This window comes from Periplaneta americana, chromosome 7 (genome assembly GCF_040183065.1).
Source record: "Periplaneta americana isolate PAMFEO1 chromosome 7, P.americana_PAMFEO1_priV1, whole genome shotgun sequence".
NCBI classification, from domain to species: Eukaryota; Metazoa; Arthropoda; class Insecta; order Blattodea; family Blattidae; genus Periplaneta; species Periplaneta americana.
The window spans coordinates 10,242,147-10,261,970 of record NC_091123.1 but is presented as its reverse complement, the minus strand read 5'-3'; the positions used below and the strand labels follow the sequence as shown (position 1 = coordinate 10,261,970).

The 19,824-nt window shown below is 36.2% G+C and overlaps 1 protein-coding gene and 1 long non-coding RNA gene across 2 annotated transcripts; one reads left to right on the top strand and one right to left on the bottom strand.

The window, feature by feature from the left end:
* The first annotated feature begins 3 nt into the window (after window positions 1-3).
* Window positions 4-11,395, top strand: Bem46 (abhydrolase domain containing 13-like protein Bem46). Its single transcript, XM_069830302.1, has 5 exons — window positions 4-493; window positions 593-824; window positions 2,150-2,343; window positions 3,341-3,501; window positions 5,472-11,395. The coding sequence occupies exons 1-5, from the start codon at window positions 253-255 to the stop codon at window positions 5,736-5,738; spliced, it is 1,095 nt and encodes a 364-aa protein (XP_069686403.1). The 5' UTR covers window positions 4-252; the 3' UTR covers window positions 5,739-11,395.
* On the bottom strand, window positions 5,632-18,159 carry LOC138702906 (uncharacterized). The gene is made up of 3 exons (XR_011332918.1): window positions 17,871-18,159; window positions 12,246-12,392; window positions 5,632-5,767 (listed from the first exon to the last, which is right to left on the bottom strand). It is a non-coding gene; the product is annotated as an uncharacterized lncRNA (long non-coding RNA).
* Between the last annotated feature and the right edge of the window lie 1,665 nt (window positions 18,160-19,824).

Genomic DNA, 19,824 nt, shown 5'->3' with positions numbered 1-19,824 from the left:
TGCAAATATACTCTCTGGAAAGCCTACTGTATTCTATAGATTTCGACGTTTGTCTCAGTTTTGGTATGGTGTATCGTGGTGATAGTGTGTGTTTGTTTGGGGGGTCAGTAAATTTGTAGAGACATGGTGAAAATTCTGAGAATGTTAATCCCTAGTAATGAATTATGTAAAGAAAAGCAGTATCATAGTCTCTGAAATATGTACATGTTTTCAAATATGAAGAGCTTTAATTAGGGAAATGGTTTTGCAAATATGTCGGTCTCAGAAATTCCTCCTAAAGTAAAAGCTGGAGAGGATCGGTTGAGCAATTCATCTGGCATTGGAGGTCCTGTGATGGGGGTAAATTTAGGGGCCCACAGAGTCCTACATATTGCCGCTAGTATCATAATGCGGTGCTGGGCCCTAGCAGGAGCTGCAGTTCTGGCATGTTTACTTCTTTACTGGGCTTATGGTGGCTTATTGGCATTTCTTCTATTATGTTTCGCAACAACAGGCAAGTGTTTACCTAACAGTATCTCTTACAATATACAAGTTACTACACTTTTATTTAAAGTTCTTGAAATATATGGATTTATCTTCATGTGATTGGCAGGTATTTTATACCACACAGAGGACAACCTCCTCTACCACCCTGAAATGCCAGCACACTCTAGAGTATTTGTTCCTGTACCTTCAATGTTTGGGCTCCCTTATGAAAATGTTTTTGTACGAAGTGGAGACGGGACATTACTGCATTTGTTCTTCATTCGTCAACCTGGTGATCAAGCAGCAGTAGCTCCAACAATACTTTTCCTGCATGGCAATGCAGGAAATATGGGTCACAGGTATAAATAAGTTTTTTCAAGTCAGGTGTGGATTTTGTTACTTTTTTCGTTAGAAGTTCTCAATTAGAACAAAAGGAAAATGACACTGAAAAGTGTTCAAATTTGTTAAAATGAAAAAGAAATCGTAGCGATCAAAATAAAAGCTGTCAAGCATTGGGATAAATGGACATGATGAGAAAGCATGCTCAGAATGGAATGTGGTAAAGCATGTGTCAGTGTAGGCATTGTTTCATGTTTGTCCGTTAGACTCCTGTAAACAAAATAAATTACTATGAAAGGATGACAACACGTGAAAAATGGCCAGTCAATATTTCATGAGCATTCGAAACTTCGCTACTGCATCATGTCGAGGAGAATTAGGTATTATATTCTTTTTCAGTAAGCAATACTGACCAAGATTTATTAATACTGTTTTCTTGAAATTCCTGTAAAATGTTTATTTGAAATTGTGTTTGAATGAACAATTTGGCACTGTGATAAGATATCTTTTTCAAGGGTACTTGTAATATTTTAGTTCCTTTCTTTGCCAAACAATCTGCAATCTCATTGCCCATAATACCATAATGAACAGGGATGCATTGGAGATACAGGTTTTTATTTTGTTTGGCAGTATGTTTATGAGTGATTGAATTTCTGCGATTTTGGAATTTGTATGAATATGTTTGGCATTATTAAGAATACACTATGGACAATTAAGTAGTGATTGCTTTTTAGCATTAAAGTTATTTAATTCTATTAAAATCGTAGATCAAGTACAGTATTTAAAAAAACAAAACAAAAACAAGAAATAAAGAAAAATTATATAGACATGTTTGTACGTGTTTCCTTATCAGTTCTTCTGCACAAAATAGATTTATGACATATCATGGGCTATCATCCAGATTGGTTTCACGTATTGAACACATTAAATGTGAAAGTCGCATCTTAACAATGAAAATCCACTTTTTTTTTTGCGTTACATTTTCACAGCAAACTTATTTTCGAGCAAAATTGATTTAGAATATATAAATGACATTTCGTATCTCCTGGAAGTTTAAAATGCGATCATATAGTAAATGAAAAACGTGTATCTAAAATAAATTAACAATGGAAAGTATAGGAATTATGCCGAGATCTCAGAAAAAATGAACAAATGTGAAAAACGCATTAGTGAGAAACATACAAAAGAAGTTTTACTGTAATAAATAAAACACTTTGTTTCTAGCTTACCATTGAAACAATGCCAGATTAAAAATTTTCCTGATGGGTTCTTATGTTTTAATAATCTTTTTACTTGTATTTGTATATGCAATTTCTTTCACATCTTGAGAATCGCTTCATTGCAGGCTGCAGAATGTGCTGGGCTTGTACCAGAACTTGCAGTGCAACATCCTGATGCTGGAGTACCGAGGTTATGGATTGTCTCAAGGCTCCCCCAGTGAGGAGGGCCTGTTCATGGATGCAAGGACAGCTCTAGACTTCCTCTCCCTGCGGCATGATGTCAACCACAAGGAGATCATCGTGTTTGGACGTTCTCTGGGTAACACCACGTGTTATGCACTACAAATGATAGGCTCAGACAGCAAGCTGACTGACGAGGCAGAATCTGTGGAATTCAGCTGTGTAGCCGTTTCACTTCTGTTGCTAATAGTTTCCCTGTTTCTATTATTATCAATCATTCGTCTATCATACATCATCATAACCACTTCCATGAACATAATTTTTTGTCACCACCTACATCATTGCCACGGCAACCACCATTACCATCTCCATTGCCACAGTCAACACCACTACAACCATGAACACCATTCTTTGTCTCTACTTCCACCATCAACACTATTGCAACCACAACCATCACCTGTATAATTTTCAGTCCACCACCACAACTGCTAACTCTGTCATTTCTAGACCACCTCCACTATCATCTTTGCCACTTCCACACCACTGTGTCATCTGTCTGGCCTGTTAATTTGTTTCATATCAGTTCAGAATATCAGCAGTTGTCGGTTCTTTGCAAATATTTGAGAGATTATTAGTTTTGTCCCTAATTCTATTCTAATAGCCTATATTTATTTTTATCTTGTTTTTATGTGAATATTGTTTTCCTGATCTTAAAAATTTGACTTCAGATGATCCCTCATCAATAACGTCAACATAGCGATAACGTTTAGCATATGTCGAGATGACCTTACATGTCTATCTCTAAAACAAAAGAATTCATACAGAATATTCGATAAATTGGAAAGAATGAAACCAAACAAACACAACAATCAAGCCAAAAGAAAAAAGAAGCCTACAAAGGTTGTTTTCTTCAATTCGTTTTTAACGATATTGTATCAACCACTGTACATAGTTAACTGTCATTAATTGAACACTAGTTGGAGTGAAACTGTTGACAGACCAAATATAAGAGCAGGAGGAGGATATTGATGATGATGATGATGATGATGATGATGATGATGATGATATTAGCGTAGGCATTTCCACGCTTATTCTAATAATATGGAGGAGCTAAGTAGTTACTGATAATGACGCAGGTGGGGCCGTAGCAATTGATGTAGCCGCCAGGCCGGAATATGCTGCCAAGATCTGGTGTCTCATCCTGGAGAACACGTTCACCAGCATCCCTGACATGGCGAAGGTGCTGATTGGCTGGAGAGTGCTGCAATACTTGCCCCTGTGCTTCTACAAGAACAAGGTGTGTAGTTTCTCTAGAATGTCGTTGTTCCTTTTTAAATCAAAAAGGATATATCCTGCTGCTCTTCTGAAAAATTTCATTTCAGCTGTTTTTAATCTCTGTCCTGTTTGAGAATCCAAATTTCACTATCATAATACGAAGTATGCATACATACATACATACATACATACATACATACTGTTCTGCCCAAACCCTTTCTTTCACTGCAAACCCAGCTTTCTCCAATCTTTTCTCTTTTCTGCTTTCCTCTTAGTCTCCGCATATGATCCATATACTGTATCTTAATGTCGTCTATCATCTGATATCTTCTTCTGCCCCAAACTCTTCTCCCTTTCGCCATCTTCCAATACATCCTTCAGTATGTAGTTACTTTTCTTCTCAGTCAGTGATCCAGTCAATTCCTTTTTCTCTTTCTGATCAGTGTCAACATCACTCTTTCTTCATCCACTCTTTCCAACACAGCTTCATTTCTTATTCTGTTTGTCCATTTCACACTCTTCATTCTTCTCCTTATCCACATTTCAAATGTTTCTATTCGCTTTCTTTCACTTCGTCTTAATGTCCATGTTTCTACATCATACAATGCCACACTCCACACAAAGCACTTCACTAGTCTCTTCTTTAGTTCTTTTTCCAGAGGTCCGCAGAAGTTGCCCCTTTTTCTAGTAAAAGCTTCCTTGGCAATTGCTATCCTCCTTTTGACTTCTTGGCAGCAGCTCATGTTACTGCTTATAGTATACTGCTAAAGCAGGAAGATGCACTGTCACCTTTACTTTTTAACTTTGCTCTAGAGTATGCCATTAGGAAAGTCCAGGATAACAGAGAGGGTTTGGAATTGAACGGGTTACATCAGCTGCTTGTCTATGCGGATGACATGAATATGTTAGGAGAAAATCCACAAACAATTAAGGAAAACGCGGAAATTCTACTTGAAGCAAGTAAAGAGATAGGGTTGGAAGTAAATCCTGAAAAGACTAAGTATATGATTATGTCTCGTGATCAGAATATTGTACGAAATGGAGCTATAAAAGTGGGAGATTTATCCTTCAAAGAGGTGGAAAAATTCAAATATCTTGGAGCAACAGTAACAAATATAAATGACACTCAGGGGGGGGGGGGAATTAAACGCAGAATAAATATGGGAAATGCCTGTTATTATTCAGTTGAGAAGCTTTTGTCATCTAGTCTGCTGTCAAAAAATCTGAAAGTTAGAATTTATAAAACAGTTATATTACCGGTTGTTCTGTATGGCTGTGAAACTTGGACTCTCACTTTGAGAGAGGAACAGTTTGAAGGTTTTTGAGAATAAGGTTCTTAGGAAAATATTTGGGGCTAAGAGGGATGAAGTTACAGGAGAATGGAGAAAGTTACACAACGCAGAACTGCATGCATTGTATCCTTCACCTGACATAATTAGGAACATTAAATCCAGACGTTTGAGATGGGCAGGGCATGTAGCACGTATGGGCGAATCCATAAATGCATATAGAGTGTTAGTGGGGAGGCCAGAGGGGAAAAGACCTTTGGGGAGGCCGAGACGTAGATGGGAAGATAATATTAAAATGGATTTGAGGGAGGTGGGATATGATGGTAGAGATTGGATTAATCTTGCTCAGGATAGGGACCAATGGCGGGCTTATGTGAGGATGGCAGTGAACCTCCGGGTTCCTTAAAAGCCAGTAAGTAAGTAAGTACACCCCAAGTATTTGAAGCTATCCATTTGCTCTACTGTCTCATCTGAAAAATGTGCTACAAGCAGGATTTGGAAGCATTACAAGAGGGTGAAATTATGCAGGATTATATATATGAAATGTCCAGGGACCGTATAAAAAAGAACCATGAACAGGATAGCATTATAAGTGGGAATGTTTTACTGTAATAACGTAACTCTTAACTCTAGCTCTACAAGAACATTTACATACAATTTGTGAATTATTTGTTTATGTACTTCACGCTTTTGTGTGTTGCAGTTTCTGTCAGTGTGGAAGATGCCCCACCTGGCAGTGCCCACGGTGTTCATATCAGGACTGGCAGACACGCTGGTACCCCCTCGAATGATGGTGGAGCTGCACCAGCGGTGTGGAAGTCACCACAAGCAACTGGTGCAATTCGACTCAGGCACACACAACGAGACGTGGACCAGTCCCGGGTACTACCACTCGCTGGCGACATTCCTGCGAGACGCCCGTGTTCGGCACACAACAAACCATCCCGCGCCTACCATCAAGCCCGTGTGACAGGCCTCAATGTTCCAACGGCACTAGAACTTGACAAAATGCAATTAACATAGTGGAAAATTATTGTGGCAGTAGCACCACCAACTGACCCATGCCCATATGAGGCTCAAGGCTTCCATACTCGATTAGTTCAGTAAGCAAGAAGCTTACAATAACATTGGAGACGCCCTTTTTGAAAACATAACAGCATTATATGTGAAAAATAATCCAGGGTTTCTCAATAAATGTCACATATTTTCTTAGCATTCAGACCATTTTTATCTCCTATCTCTTTAACATTGTTAGTGGTTTTGGTCCCTTTCTTTGCCAAGATATCCATCTTCCCATTACCATCTATTCTTCAATTGGCTGGAATCCATGTACTATCACATTTTCCCTAAAGTGAGACACAGCAAGCTATCATAGGCTGTAATACCTAACGGACCTAAAAGGAGGCCAACACTGATTTATATTAAGATTGCCTTTAATCTTGCAAAGAAAACAATTTCTCTTTCTGAAGATTCAGTTATTTTCTAGAAAAAGTTCTTAGTGTAAAAGTTGTTTATAATTTGAAAATCTGTTGTTTTCATCTGATATGAACTTTCTCGTAATGTTTTAATTTCCTGTGGCCTACTTCATGGATTGTATACAGAATACTATATAGACAATTGTTCACTTGTAAATGCACAAATGGTTACATACATATTGAATGATATTGTAAGAATAAAAGCAAGTACATTCTCATTTTTATAAGTTCTTTCTCATGTTATTTCGAGTACATGTGGATTCAAAAACTTCATAAGCCTTTAACGCTTTACAAAAGTGAATGTAAATTGGTTAAACAAGTATTTGTTCTTCATAAAAAAAACCGTGACTAATAAAATCTATTAATTTGAGAAAAATTCGTTCTGGCATGGAGAATCGAACCCGGAACCTCTCAGCTATGCGCACTCGTATATGAATATATGTATATGACCAATAAAAGTATCAATGACTATCAAATTATGAGGTTAGATTGTATTGTTATTTATAATTAACAATTGCAGTTTATTTTGTAAAATGCAATTACTTGTAACTTTAAAATTATATAGCTAATATATATATATATATATATATATATATATATATAAATAACTGCTGCATAATAGAAAATACTATTAACATACCTGGAATTCTAGAAATTGATTGTAATGTCCATCCAGCATCTCATTAATGACGATTTCTAACATTATTTTCTTGTTTTATTAATGCCGCTTTACTGATTCACTCTCCCTTCCATGTTATTTATTTATCTATCCATTATCAAATTTAACGAAAAAAAAAAAAACACACAAACCACTACAGCATGCTGACAGCATGTAAAAGTCTATAAAAAATTGAGCATCACGGTGCGATGTGTCAGAGAGGATATATAACACTAGTATATACTAACTTTTAAATGATCAAGAAGGCTCTGTTGAGATAAGTATATATTCGCGTTAGGTAGAATGTTTTTATTCTTACGAAAATGAGTATGTTCCAGTTGTTACGAGTATATAGTCACAGGAAGTGCTCATACTCAGAAGTACAAACCTTGAGAAAGTACTTAAGTTTTATTCTTATTCTTTTATTCTATTCCTGGTCATGAGGATAATGTCGAGAGTTTTCCAGCCTATTATGTGACCAAAGATGAACTCACGTGGGCATTTTGTTAATAAAAAGAAAAACGGAAATGTTCAGAAACTCCTTAGAATCCCAGCAATATTATAATTAACCTTGTTTTTGTTGAGTAGCATTATTTTCGTTGTAGCAGTTGATAGCTACGATTTTTATGGGCACCTCCAATGCCTTTGTGAACTCCTTGTCTGTAGTACAGCACTGCATTTCTTGCAGCACAAACAACTCTCCCAAGAACTGCTGTACTGTACACCACGTCAGTTAGTTTATCATTTGATATGGAATGTACGCACAACTATCATTTGACAAACAAGCCAACCAGAGGACCATTTCACGGAAGTACAAATTACATGTTTACATGTGAAATGCAGTATCTTCTTGTAGTTACAAGTTACACATGTTTCACATTAGAAAACGTGGACGAAATGTTGGTATAAATAAATAAGAGGCCAAGTTTTCATAATAAGTATTATGTTATTATTACTGTTATTTATTCTCATTCTTGCAGAATGGTATTGGCTGTGTCAGGTGCAGATAGGGCATTACAGAAATACTTCTGAAGGATTATAGCAAAATGTTATTTACATGTCAATAGAGTTTTGCGCTTAGAATTTTAGTACTAATATTAAGTACGACCATTTTCATACTATGATAGAAATTCTCTTAAAACTGTTATAGGCCATTCATTATCTCGTGAAACCTACCTGCTCATCAGGGGAAGAAGAAAGTGGACTGAGATGCTCCTTCCCGACCACAATTCCACCGGTATCTATACTAAAATCCAGGTTATGAACCGACTAAACCAGAAGCAACGTTCTGTTGCTCTCTTTCTGAGCTCTATTGCCACATAGTGGCGCGAGATTCAAAGCATGTTCAGTGTTTGTCACCGATATGTTTAAAATAACTGTCGTAGCTGTGTTTTCAATTATTAATTTAATAAAGAAGTATATAATGAATTCAAACATTTCAGTTAAACGAATGAACAACGATTCGATTCAAATAATAATTATAATGATAATAATAACGATAATAATATAGTGTTATCTAATTTATATCAAAATACCTATATTATAGTAATTTTTATTTTATTTTGAGTCGTTGTTATAAATCTAATTAACTATTTGGCTATTTTTGTACATCAGTAATAATAATTTAATGGATAATATTTTAATTTTATATTTATACTGATTGAGTCATGTATATTCAATTATTATTATTATTATAAGCAAATATATGAATTTATAAAAAAATAATTTCTGTCTCTCCAGACTTAAAAAGTCCGCTTTCTTTTTGTATCGTAACATTGGGGAGAATTCATTATTCTATTTCAAGTACTACTGTCTATAGTTCCCGATAACACTATCAATAATATTAGTAATTGAAATTACTGTTTTTAAGAAAGCCCGAGTTAATGACACAGGTACAAAATGCGACTCGTAATGCACGTGGTATTGCAAATGAACTGGGAAGTTTGGCTACACTGTCTCCGTGATCCCGTTGCCAGATTTTCGTTAGCAGACGACATTTTCACGTGAGGTCCAATGAAAAGCTCCGTTCTCCTTTTCCCCTCCACCCCCCACACTCAATGTGTCATCAGTGCACAGGCTACCCCTCTAACCTGCACTTTCCTCTCGCTCATCCAACTACTTCCTGTTAAGTCAGTTCATAACCTGGCTTTTAGTATAGTAAGCTCACTTACCCCCATCATAAGATTCTTGGAATGAACTACAGCACATGCAAGCATTTGGTTTCATGAGATAACGAATGACCTTTATGAAGTAATAAAGATACTGTGAGATATTAGAATTTCTTTATAAAATTATTTGAGTGCCAGTGTCTCAAGATTATCTGTATCTCCGCCCAGTATCACAGACTTATTCAGTTAATGATACATTATCATTACACAGAGATATCCACACAAAATGGCGGATATGAAGTAAACTTGTATCAAGTGTTTCAAATTTAGAGCCGAAATGGTGGAGCTTGAAATGATGCCTGTGGTTGGAATTATTACTTTCATTACTACTTATTTCCTACAAAATGTTACAACACAGATTGAACAAGCTGAGAAACTTATACAGATGATACAGCACATGCGATTGTTTGCAAGTCCAATGTTTTTGTAAAAGTGAGTAATAATGTAAGGTTAAAATGTCACCTGAAACAAGGTAATATGGGACATGAACGGGACCCACACTATTAAACAGCTGATATCAATGATTGAAGACAAGTCACTTGCAATTAAGTGATGTAAGGGACAGGGTTGGTGGATGTATTTTCATGAGCTTTGTAATATACACTTATGGAATTGAAGTGTGTTGCAGGAGTAACACTTCAGCTTTAGAAAGAAATCTTTCAGCAGCTTCTGGTCCTACAGGTTCAACATTTGTTGCTATTGCCCAAAAATGAGTATACCATGAAATGAACTATCTGATCAGTTGCTACTATCCATGTCACAAACATGATTTCCTATTAAACTAATATAAAGTGCGAGATAGAAGAATGCTTCATTAAAAATTTTTGTCCAGTAAACTGTGTTGTATTGCCTGTCTAAATATGACAGCTTATATTGTTTGGACTCTCCATATCGGCGCAGATATTACAATCCAGTATTACATTATCTATTGTGCATTAAGAAATCATTGTACAATATGGCAGGTGTTCAGAATGTTGGACTGCTGGATAACTGATATCATTTGCTTTAAGTTTGAGTTTCATTTGTGATGTGCATGCCAGCAAATATTCGTACATTAATATTATTATTATTATTATTATTATATCATCATCATCATCTTTGTCAGAGTTTCTTCATCATTCAGAATTCGAAGCCCGTTTGGAGTACCTCATTCACTGTAAAACTGTCATATGCAAATAAATTTATTAATTTATGGGTTGTAGAAAACTTATTAATTGAATGCCTCTCATAATAATGAACTGATTTTATTAGTCTCGAACAATTTTTAACTTCTATTTATTGTAACCTGCTTAATAAGACAACATTGCAACTTGTGAACATTTTTGTCTGTGACCTATAATTTGTACTTCTGTGAAATGGCCTGTGCAGATTTGTCACGTGATCGTTGTTCAGGAGTTTTATCTTGATTGTGATGATCATGTCTTGATGTGCCTCATGCACTGTCCATATTAGGCTGACACGTCAAATAAGTCTTTTTTGATGGTTGTGAAATCAAAATGTCCATAATTAAACAGTATTTTGCACCCAATTCTGTCCATTCGAACCATAATAACAAAGTAAAACCCGTCCTACGATACTTAAGTTGAACAGAGAGTCTGGATGTATCATGTTTACTGATCTCTTGAAATTCTACAATAAATATAACAACATATCTAGTAGCTAACTTTAAACTCGGATGAAACTGGCATATCCACAAAAAATATTCCGGCCATTATTTAGAATTATAATTGTGTACAAACTTTGAAAGAATTAATGTATATGTTGCAATTTATAAGAGCACTGCATTGTATATTGATGAACTATTTTTAGCTATTTTTAAAGTGATCCTTTGCTTAAATCTGTATGTGGTACTTGACAATTTAAGCTCCTATCAGTAGATACAAAGCAGTGAGTAGTGTTTTAATGAACAAATAAAAGACCTTTCGTTATTTGTGACTTAATAAATTTTATTTTGGGTTCGGTGAATGTGAAGCAAATCGATTATTTTGGGAGAAGTTTTTAAAGTTGAATGTTGATGGTGATAGTGTGATTATATTTAAAGAGTGCTGAAAATGAATGGGAAGACAACGAAGAAAGAAACGGATTGAAAAAGGCTCAAAATCTATGAGATTGGTACAGTTATTTGGTTGAAATGTTGACAATACTCCAATTCCACTGTGCCTCTTGGATTTGCACCATGTCAGCCAGGTTGTGGGACTCCACACTTCTCTTACGTACCATAATTTCTGAATGTGCTTTATCACCAGTTTGTTGAGTAAGTATGGTTCCTATGCACATGGTATCATGCTCATTTTTCACATCTCAATAAATGTCTACTGCTACAACACACGTGACTTCTCAATTCTGTACTTCTCTATCTAATGTACTCTTCTCCTCCTTGCTTCCTGTTCACACCACATGATTCCAAACTGTGCATTTCATCTTAAATATGTACCAAACCTATATGCTCATAGAATTATTCCAATTCAGAAACAACTAAGTAAACTAAAAGAACTCCAAAAGGAAATAACATTTCAATGGATACCTAGTCATTGTAGTATACCTGGAAACGAGAAAGTCGATAATATTGCAAAACAGGCAACATATGTGCAACCAAGACCTCTTCAAGTGATATCTCTATCCAGTGCTTTTGCTTCAGTAAAGTCTCATTTTATAAACCTATGGATCAACAATTGGCTCTCTTCTAACAAAAGGAAAAATTTTACAGTCTGTACAAAAGAAACCAAATGACTTGGAAATGTACAAAAACTTGCCCAGACATGTTCAAACATTTTAACAAGAGCCAGAACAGGTCACATTGTCACACAATTGTACCTACACCGATTTCACCTTTCTGATAATCCTGTCATGGTGTAATAATCATGATGAAGATCTGGAACACATTCTTCTATACTGTCCATCCATAAACCACAAAAGAAGTAGGCTTAAATTAAAATCATCAGTACCAGTTGCAGAAAAGACAGCCCTGCAGTATATATTGACTACACCCCTACTCTGGCTACTAGCAACAGGCATCTATAATGAACACCGATCAAAATACCCCTCATTTCTCGTGAAAAACAACAACTGAATAGACTACAGTGGACTTTATATTGTCAGCAAACAGCTGGATACATTAAGAAGATTGATTGATCTTCACATCGTAGAATGGATAACATGTAGAGAAAAAAACTTACATGCATGAATAATTTACAGTTACAGTTCCTGGATAACTCAGTTGGTAGTGTGTTGACGCAGTCAGCCAAAGGTCCTGGGTTCGATACCTGGCCCCGGAACAATTTTTCCCTTGAAATTATTCAAGTCAGCTTCACAGGGAGCTATACCTGAAAATCAGATTTGCATTACATGCATGAGTTTCATTAAAATATTGCATTTCATTTTGGTGACCTCACTTTGTGAGTCTAATTTGAAATTCTGCTAGCTTTGCAGAGTTGAATTCCATTCCAGAGATAGGAAATAGAATTCATAACCAACAATACAAGAATACGTGAAGATAATGAGTAATAGTTGAATTTTGACATGAACAAGATAAGTTTGCTAAGTATTGCCTAGTCCACCACTGTAAAGTAATGGTTAGCACGTCTGGCCATGAAATGAGCAGGCCCGGGTACAAATTCTGGTTGCGGTTTGTTCCAGGATTTTCCCTCAATCAATTCAAGCAGAATTGCTGGGTAATTTTCGGCGTTTGACCTCAGACTCAATTCGCAATCATTAATTCACATATCATCATCCATACAATAGCCCAGGTTAAGTTCACAGTGTGGTATGCTGTACTTGTACAAGAGCGCTACCCAATCATTCACAGAATAGGAATGGTAAGCACAATAAGCCTCAGGCTGCAGTGCAAGCCTTCAAGTTCCTCCTCCGTACAAGACAGAAAAAAAAAAAGTGTTGCCTGGAACCTCGTGAGAAAAAGTTCCTCTACAAGATTTAAATCTGCAACTTCCTTCTCTTCCAAAAGAAGTCATGCTCAGGATTTTTATTGCACTCAGCTGTATTTGAACATGAGAATCTCAAGTCTTATCCTCTGTGATTTAACAGTTATCGCACTTGCCTCTGAATTAAAGTATTGAAGGGTCAAATAATAATAATAATCCGAAACACGTCAGCCCATGAAGGACCATGTCTGACCAGCCAGCTGTTGGCCTCACGTCCACATGCCGAAGCAGAGTTGGACGATCATCCAACCAGAATGGAAGTATCGTGGTAACTATCATGTGTTCGGTCAGCGCATCTGGCTGTGAAACCAGGTGGCCCGGGTTCGAATCCCAGTCGGGGCAAGTTACCTGGTTGAGGTTTTTTCCGGGGTTTTCCCTCAACCCAACACGAGCAAATGCTGGGTAACTTTCGGTGCTGGACCCCGGACTCATTTCACTGGCATTATCACCTTCATATCATCCAGACTCTAAATAACCTAGATGTTGATACAGCGTCGTAAAATAACCTAATAAAAAAAACTGTCATGTGGTTAGCAGGATAATCCCCCCAGCTGTTACAGCTGGCTTTCATAACCAGATTTTGCTACCTATCATAACTCCCCAAGTGCATCACAATGCTGGGTAGACACCAATCCCATACACTGGCCGAAACTTCATGAGAAAATTTCTTCTCCCATGAGGACTCATACCAGCACAAGTTCCTTCACAAGGCAAGTAAAGCTATAATCTATATGTCACAGATTTACAGCAAGTAAAGTCTCCCCTTAGTGGTACAAGCCCTATGTATACAGAGGGTCATTAAAAATGGATGGAATTTCTGACTATTTTATGGGGGACTGGAAAATAAAAGAAGAGCCTTAGGAATTCCGGTGTTTTTATAGTCTAATACCAGCCTAAATGTTAATTATTTACTTTACTCGTAACATTTTGAAATTATTCTCAGTATCCAGGCCGCAACAGTAGGAAATATTGACCACGGCCTCCTTGAATGTCAGTACTGTTAGATGAATGGCAATCTCATGCATATTTTTAATGATCTGCATACAAAAAGTTGAAACATGTAGACCAAAAAACCATGGCCTACAATATTTTCTTTGGCAATCAAGTAACAATGCCATATGGATAATTAGTTCTGAATCATTCATTTAACCCACAGTTCCTAAGTCAGAACATATGTATCCCCTAGCACAGGTTTCAACACCTACAAGGAATTTAGTTACACTTATTTGCCGACAGGGGCAGAGGAAAGAGTGGTAAGCTCATCACCTCAAACACCATCTAGTATGCAACTAAGGTATTAGAATGTGAGAGAGGAGAAATTTAGTCCAGAGGCTATAATTTAGGCTTGGAGGCCTTTAACATGCCAGGAAACTCCCGACATGGGACACATAGCTTAAAGTCCCTCCCAGAGGATTTGCACTCCGGATTTTTGCATCCTGAAAAATCCATCGATACCAGGTAGGTTTGAACCTGCAACCCTTGGATCTAGAAGAGAGCATTTTACCCCTAGACTACTGGGGGCGACCAGTTCTGAATAATTTGGCCGAAAAACTATTGCAAACTTTGATCATACCACATTCAAAATTCAGATTAATTCACAGATGGCTTTATGGCTTTTACTTTTTTTTATTACGGGACAGAAAAAAAATTATGTTCTGTTCTGTGTATTGTATTGTGCTTCCTCAAATTAGAGGCTGCCATTAGACAAAGCATACAAAATAATATAAATGATGAAAGATAACATAGTAAGAAAAAAAGTAAACAAGTACAGTACACAAACAAACAAACAATGGCAATTTACAGAATAAAAAAGTAAAGAAGCAATGAAAGCTAATAAGAGAAAGAAAAAAGATAATGTTGCGTTAGTTTTTTCAGTACACTGAATTAGAGTCCATATAGGTGGTTTCGTAAAAGTTTGACTGACTCTCTAATTATGAGGAGGGCCAGTTCATTCAGAAACAATTTGTGCCGTCCTAGAGTCTTACAGAATTGAGAAGAGAAGTTAGGTATCATTCCTCTTGCTCCAAACATCAATCCTGTAACACTGATATCGTGAAGTTGGTATTTATCTTTATAATACAGGATGGTTGGAACGTAGATTGCTCGTTTCTCCTCATGTACGTCTTCGGGCTGTCCTTTATACGTTTCAAACCTGATGGTGGGATCGATTATCATGCCCTGAGACAGGGATTCGCTAATGGCGATTACGTCAATTCGTCTGTTACTGTCATTGTCGGCAGTTCCGTGGACTTCTTCATAGGCAGTGTATTTTAGTTTTCTAAGGGCATCATCCAGTTTAGTTCTAATTGCAAGGTGCCTATGTATACGCAATGTTTCGTCATAAGGGCAGGCTCCCAGTGAAGTATGTAGTTTAAAAAGCCACCTGTAAATTAATTTGATGGCTAACTATGGTGTGGTTAAAGTACCAGTAGGCAATGACTTTTAGTTCAACCAATCAGAATTGATTTCTCATATGCCATTATGTCCTAACTCTTTAATACACATGGACTCTACACATTTGTCTGTTTTTTTTTTAATGCAGAATAATGTCTTTCTCCACACCGAGTATGGACACCACCTCTCCTTGCTAAGGCAATGAAGGTGCCAAAGTTGTGTATAAAATTAGCTATGCTGTGTGACCACTCAGCAATATCTCGACATGGAAAGCAGCTACAGACCTGTGTGACCACTCATTTGATTTGTAATCACGAGTTCTGCAATATTAGTGATAACTGATAACAGACATGTACGATATACTGTGAGTGAACCATGAAAAATTTGCTCTGAGCTGGGACTAATTCTGAAATGTTGCTTCATATGAAGAAAGATGCATTGCATGCTCCTCATTAACAGCAAAGGTCTGCAAAATTAAGGGTCATAAAACTTTTCAAAAAATCTGTGCTACATTTATAGTTTCTTAAGATGCTTCAGATTTTCTCTATCATGTACATTTTTCCGCAACATGCATTGGCACTTTTAGTAATGTGAATATAGTGTTACTGAATGTAATTTGGAAAAGTGATGAAGTTAAACATGTCCTGTGGCAAATATTAAAGGTACATCTTACAAAAACTATTGGGATTGCCATAATTAACAACTCACATTTAATCAAATGCTTGATACTGCCTTTTTTCTTTCATGGTGAAGTCGCGTTTGTTGCTTTTCCTCTTGTGTGAGGTTCAAGAGATGTTCTTTGTGGCCAGTGTTTTGCTCCCAATGACTGCTTCTTGCTCTGCTGCCCCATCCAGAGGAAATATGGAAATTTAGTATGCCCAGCCTTCTGATCGAGAAGTATGCACAACTCTCTCAGATCTCCACAGATCATCCAGTTATGATCTTTGTAACAACCAGTTCCAGATTCTCTAAGTTTCTTTAAGGTGTACCGAATGACCAACAGGTAACGAAGCATTCTTGTTGCCATTGTGCAAAAGCACTGATCACTGTCAGACTTATTTTGGAGGAATCTATAAAAGTCTAAACTCATCCATTTCGTACCGGTACTGAACATTAAACTTTTGTATTAAAACAGGAATACCAAAGCAGTGTACTAAGGTACTCTCTTGTGAAAAGTAGAGAGTCAATTCCTCTTCTTTATTCCTGTACAAATGAACAGTAAAAGAATGTTATAAATAGAGAATGAACTATTCAGAAGTATAATTTTTTTTAATTGGTTAGTGTTCTGAAGCTAAAACTGTGTTATTAATTGCTTTGTACAGATTTTGTTTTTCAATTTTGAACTAAAATTAGGCCTACATTATTCTTACGCACTTATCACAATAGTACATTATGCAACGAGCCTATAATGGTAGTAATTAAGACGCGAGTATGTTTGTTTATGAAACGAGCATAAGTGAGTTTCATAATTTTCATACAAGCGTCTTAATTACCATTATAGGCAAGTTTCATACGACTTTTTATGCTCGACTATATTTCTAACTTGAAATTATTCATAAGTATTCATGTTATGATTATCTAAGTGAGGAGCAGAACTGACTTTCTAAATTGTGAGATGTGCGCAGACGCGAAAGTATTGATTTTTTCCGAGGAACAAATGTCATTGACCTTGATATAATTTAGAGAATAACATGAACATTAATCTTGATATAACCTGGAAATTGATTTAGAATTGAAAAACGAGATGACAAATTGAATTTATTTGAATATTATTTACAATTAACGTTAATTATTATAGTAACTGAACATAACCTTCTGCGACAGTATTGGATTTCCAGCCTCCGTGACATTTCGCTAGTTGTCTTTCGATTGCATATCCGAGAATAATCAATACTTGCGGTTTTATAATGCTACAATGGTGATTTCTCATTGGCTGAACAACTGAACTATAATGAATAGGTGTACTTTAATGAGGTGCATTAAAGGGCTACTACCAGCTGTATAATTACTACATTTCGGCATGGTCGAGCATAAAAATTTTTACAAATCAGACAACTTTAGGAACTTGATTCTTTACAGTTTAATTATGCATCCTAATGTACAGTCTTTAAGAATTTACAAAAGTGGCGTCATTTGCAACAATTGTTGTGATAAATCGAAAAAAAAATTTTCTGTACGAAGCAACTATGGAATTCACATCACATTTTTAGCTTCAGAATATTAGCCAATTAAAGAAATGATACTCCTGAATAGTTCATTCTTTATTTCTAATATTCTTTTACCCTTAAAACTAAAGCACAATGGTATTTGCAAACAACTGCAAATTAATGTAACTCTGAAAATATTAAAGTTAGGACTCATGTTTATATGACATTTTTTGCTCAGAATGTCTTCGAAAATAAGCTCCGTAAGTGGTAGTTATATCATCTACACACGACCCCCACCACCAAACTGTTTGAAGGGCCATACCTGTCATTGGTTAGCAGGTCCACATGATCTAGCAGGGAGGATTGTCAGACAACTCCACCGACCATATCCCCTCTTCACCACTTAGGGGAAGCTTATGCACGCCATGTCAGGTCAGCATGCTGAAATGGCATTTCCTCCATTGACAGAACAGTTATACCGCTGTGATTCGGTCCCCAGAGCCTCGTTTGTTAAAAACAGGTTGCACCACGGGAAGGTGAGGATGGGATTTGAGTAGGAGAGGTTATGGAATGCACTTCACTACTCCTTGCAATCCATTAGTTATCTATGATTTTAAAGGTCATCTTGTTCCATTCTGTATCTCAGGAGCTGACACTAATGCTGCATTCTGCCTTCACTTCATGAACACTTTCTGCATTTATAAAGACTACAGTTGTGATCACAGCACGACAGAGCTCATCATTCTTTGCTTAAAGTAGACTACTTATCTACCCTGCGGAGACAAATTTGCAGTTTTTATCCAAATTTTAAAAACTCTTTCTTCCCTGATTACTTAACACATCATTAAGGATTTTCACACAAAATAAACCCCTCAATTATTTTGGGAGGGCAGGGGGGGGGGGGCAATTTTTTAAAATGAGAACTGAAATTTATTTTTTTTAGTCCTTGGCCCACAATTTTTACGTTAGAACAAAATTTCTTTCACTGTCTTACTCCTAAAAGAACACAGAATAAGCTGTGAAAATAGTTTTTCCCTATCTTATCCAATTAAGGAAAAATGTAATTTCATTTTTTTGAAAATTTCAAACATAAAAATAAATATTTAAGATATTAGAGTTTTAAATTAACTTTCTTAAGCAATAGGACAGTGTTTGTAGTTTGGCACTTAGCTATGTTAATCAGCTTTATTTTGGTTCAAGAATGATGAAAATATCGCAATTCTAAGTGCACTTTGTGCTCTAAAACTGAACATGGAGAAAAATAATCTACATCCTGAGGGTACGAAAAATTGTAAAACCAAACACACAGCTTCCTGACTATATGAAAAATAATACAGTCAAACTCTACCGCCAAATTCGAATTGTTATTACACGAAATATGTATAAAATTGACAGAATGTGACGGAATGACACTTGCAGAACTGCACTTCCGGCCAATAAAAAATCAACTAATTAATTAACCAAACATCATAGAGACAAAACTGATATATTTTTAAAACTAGAAAATTCAAGCTTTCAAATGACATAAAAATAAAAGAAATCAAATTTTTTAAGGAAAATTAAGGGTAGATGAGAAACTTAAAGCGAGAATGATATGGTAATTTTTTTTAATCCAGTGGTAAGACACAATCCACAAACGATTAGGGAAAACACGGAAATTTTACTTGAAGCAAGTAAAGCGATAGGTTTGGAAGTAAATCCAGAAAAGACAAAGTATATGATTATATCTCGTGACCAGAATATTGTACGAAATGGAAACATAAAAATTGGAGATTTATCCTTCGAAGAGATAGAAAAATTCAAATATCTTGGAGCAACAGCAACAAATATAAATGACACTCGGGAGGAAATTAAATGCAGAATAAATATGGGAAATGCCTGTTATTATTCAGTTGAGAAGCTTTTGTCATCTAGTCTGCTGTCAAAAAGCTTAAAGTTAGAATGTATAAAACAGTTATATTACTGGTTGTTCTGTATGGTTGTGAAACTTGGACTCTCACTTTGAGAGAGGAACAGAGATTAAGGGTGTTTGAGAATAGGGTTCTTAGGAAAATATTTGAGGCTAAGAAGGATGAAGTTACAGGAGAATGGAGAAAGTTACACAACACAGAACTACACACATTGTATTCTTCACCTGACATAATTAGGAACATTAAATCCAGACGTTTGAGATGGGCAGGGCATGTAGCACGTAAGGGCGAATCCAGAAATGCATATAGAGTGTTAGTTGGTAGGCCAGAGTGAAAGAGACCTTTGGAGAGGCCAAGACGTAGATG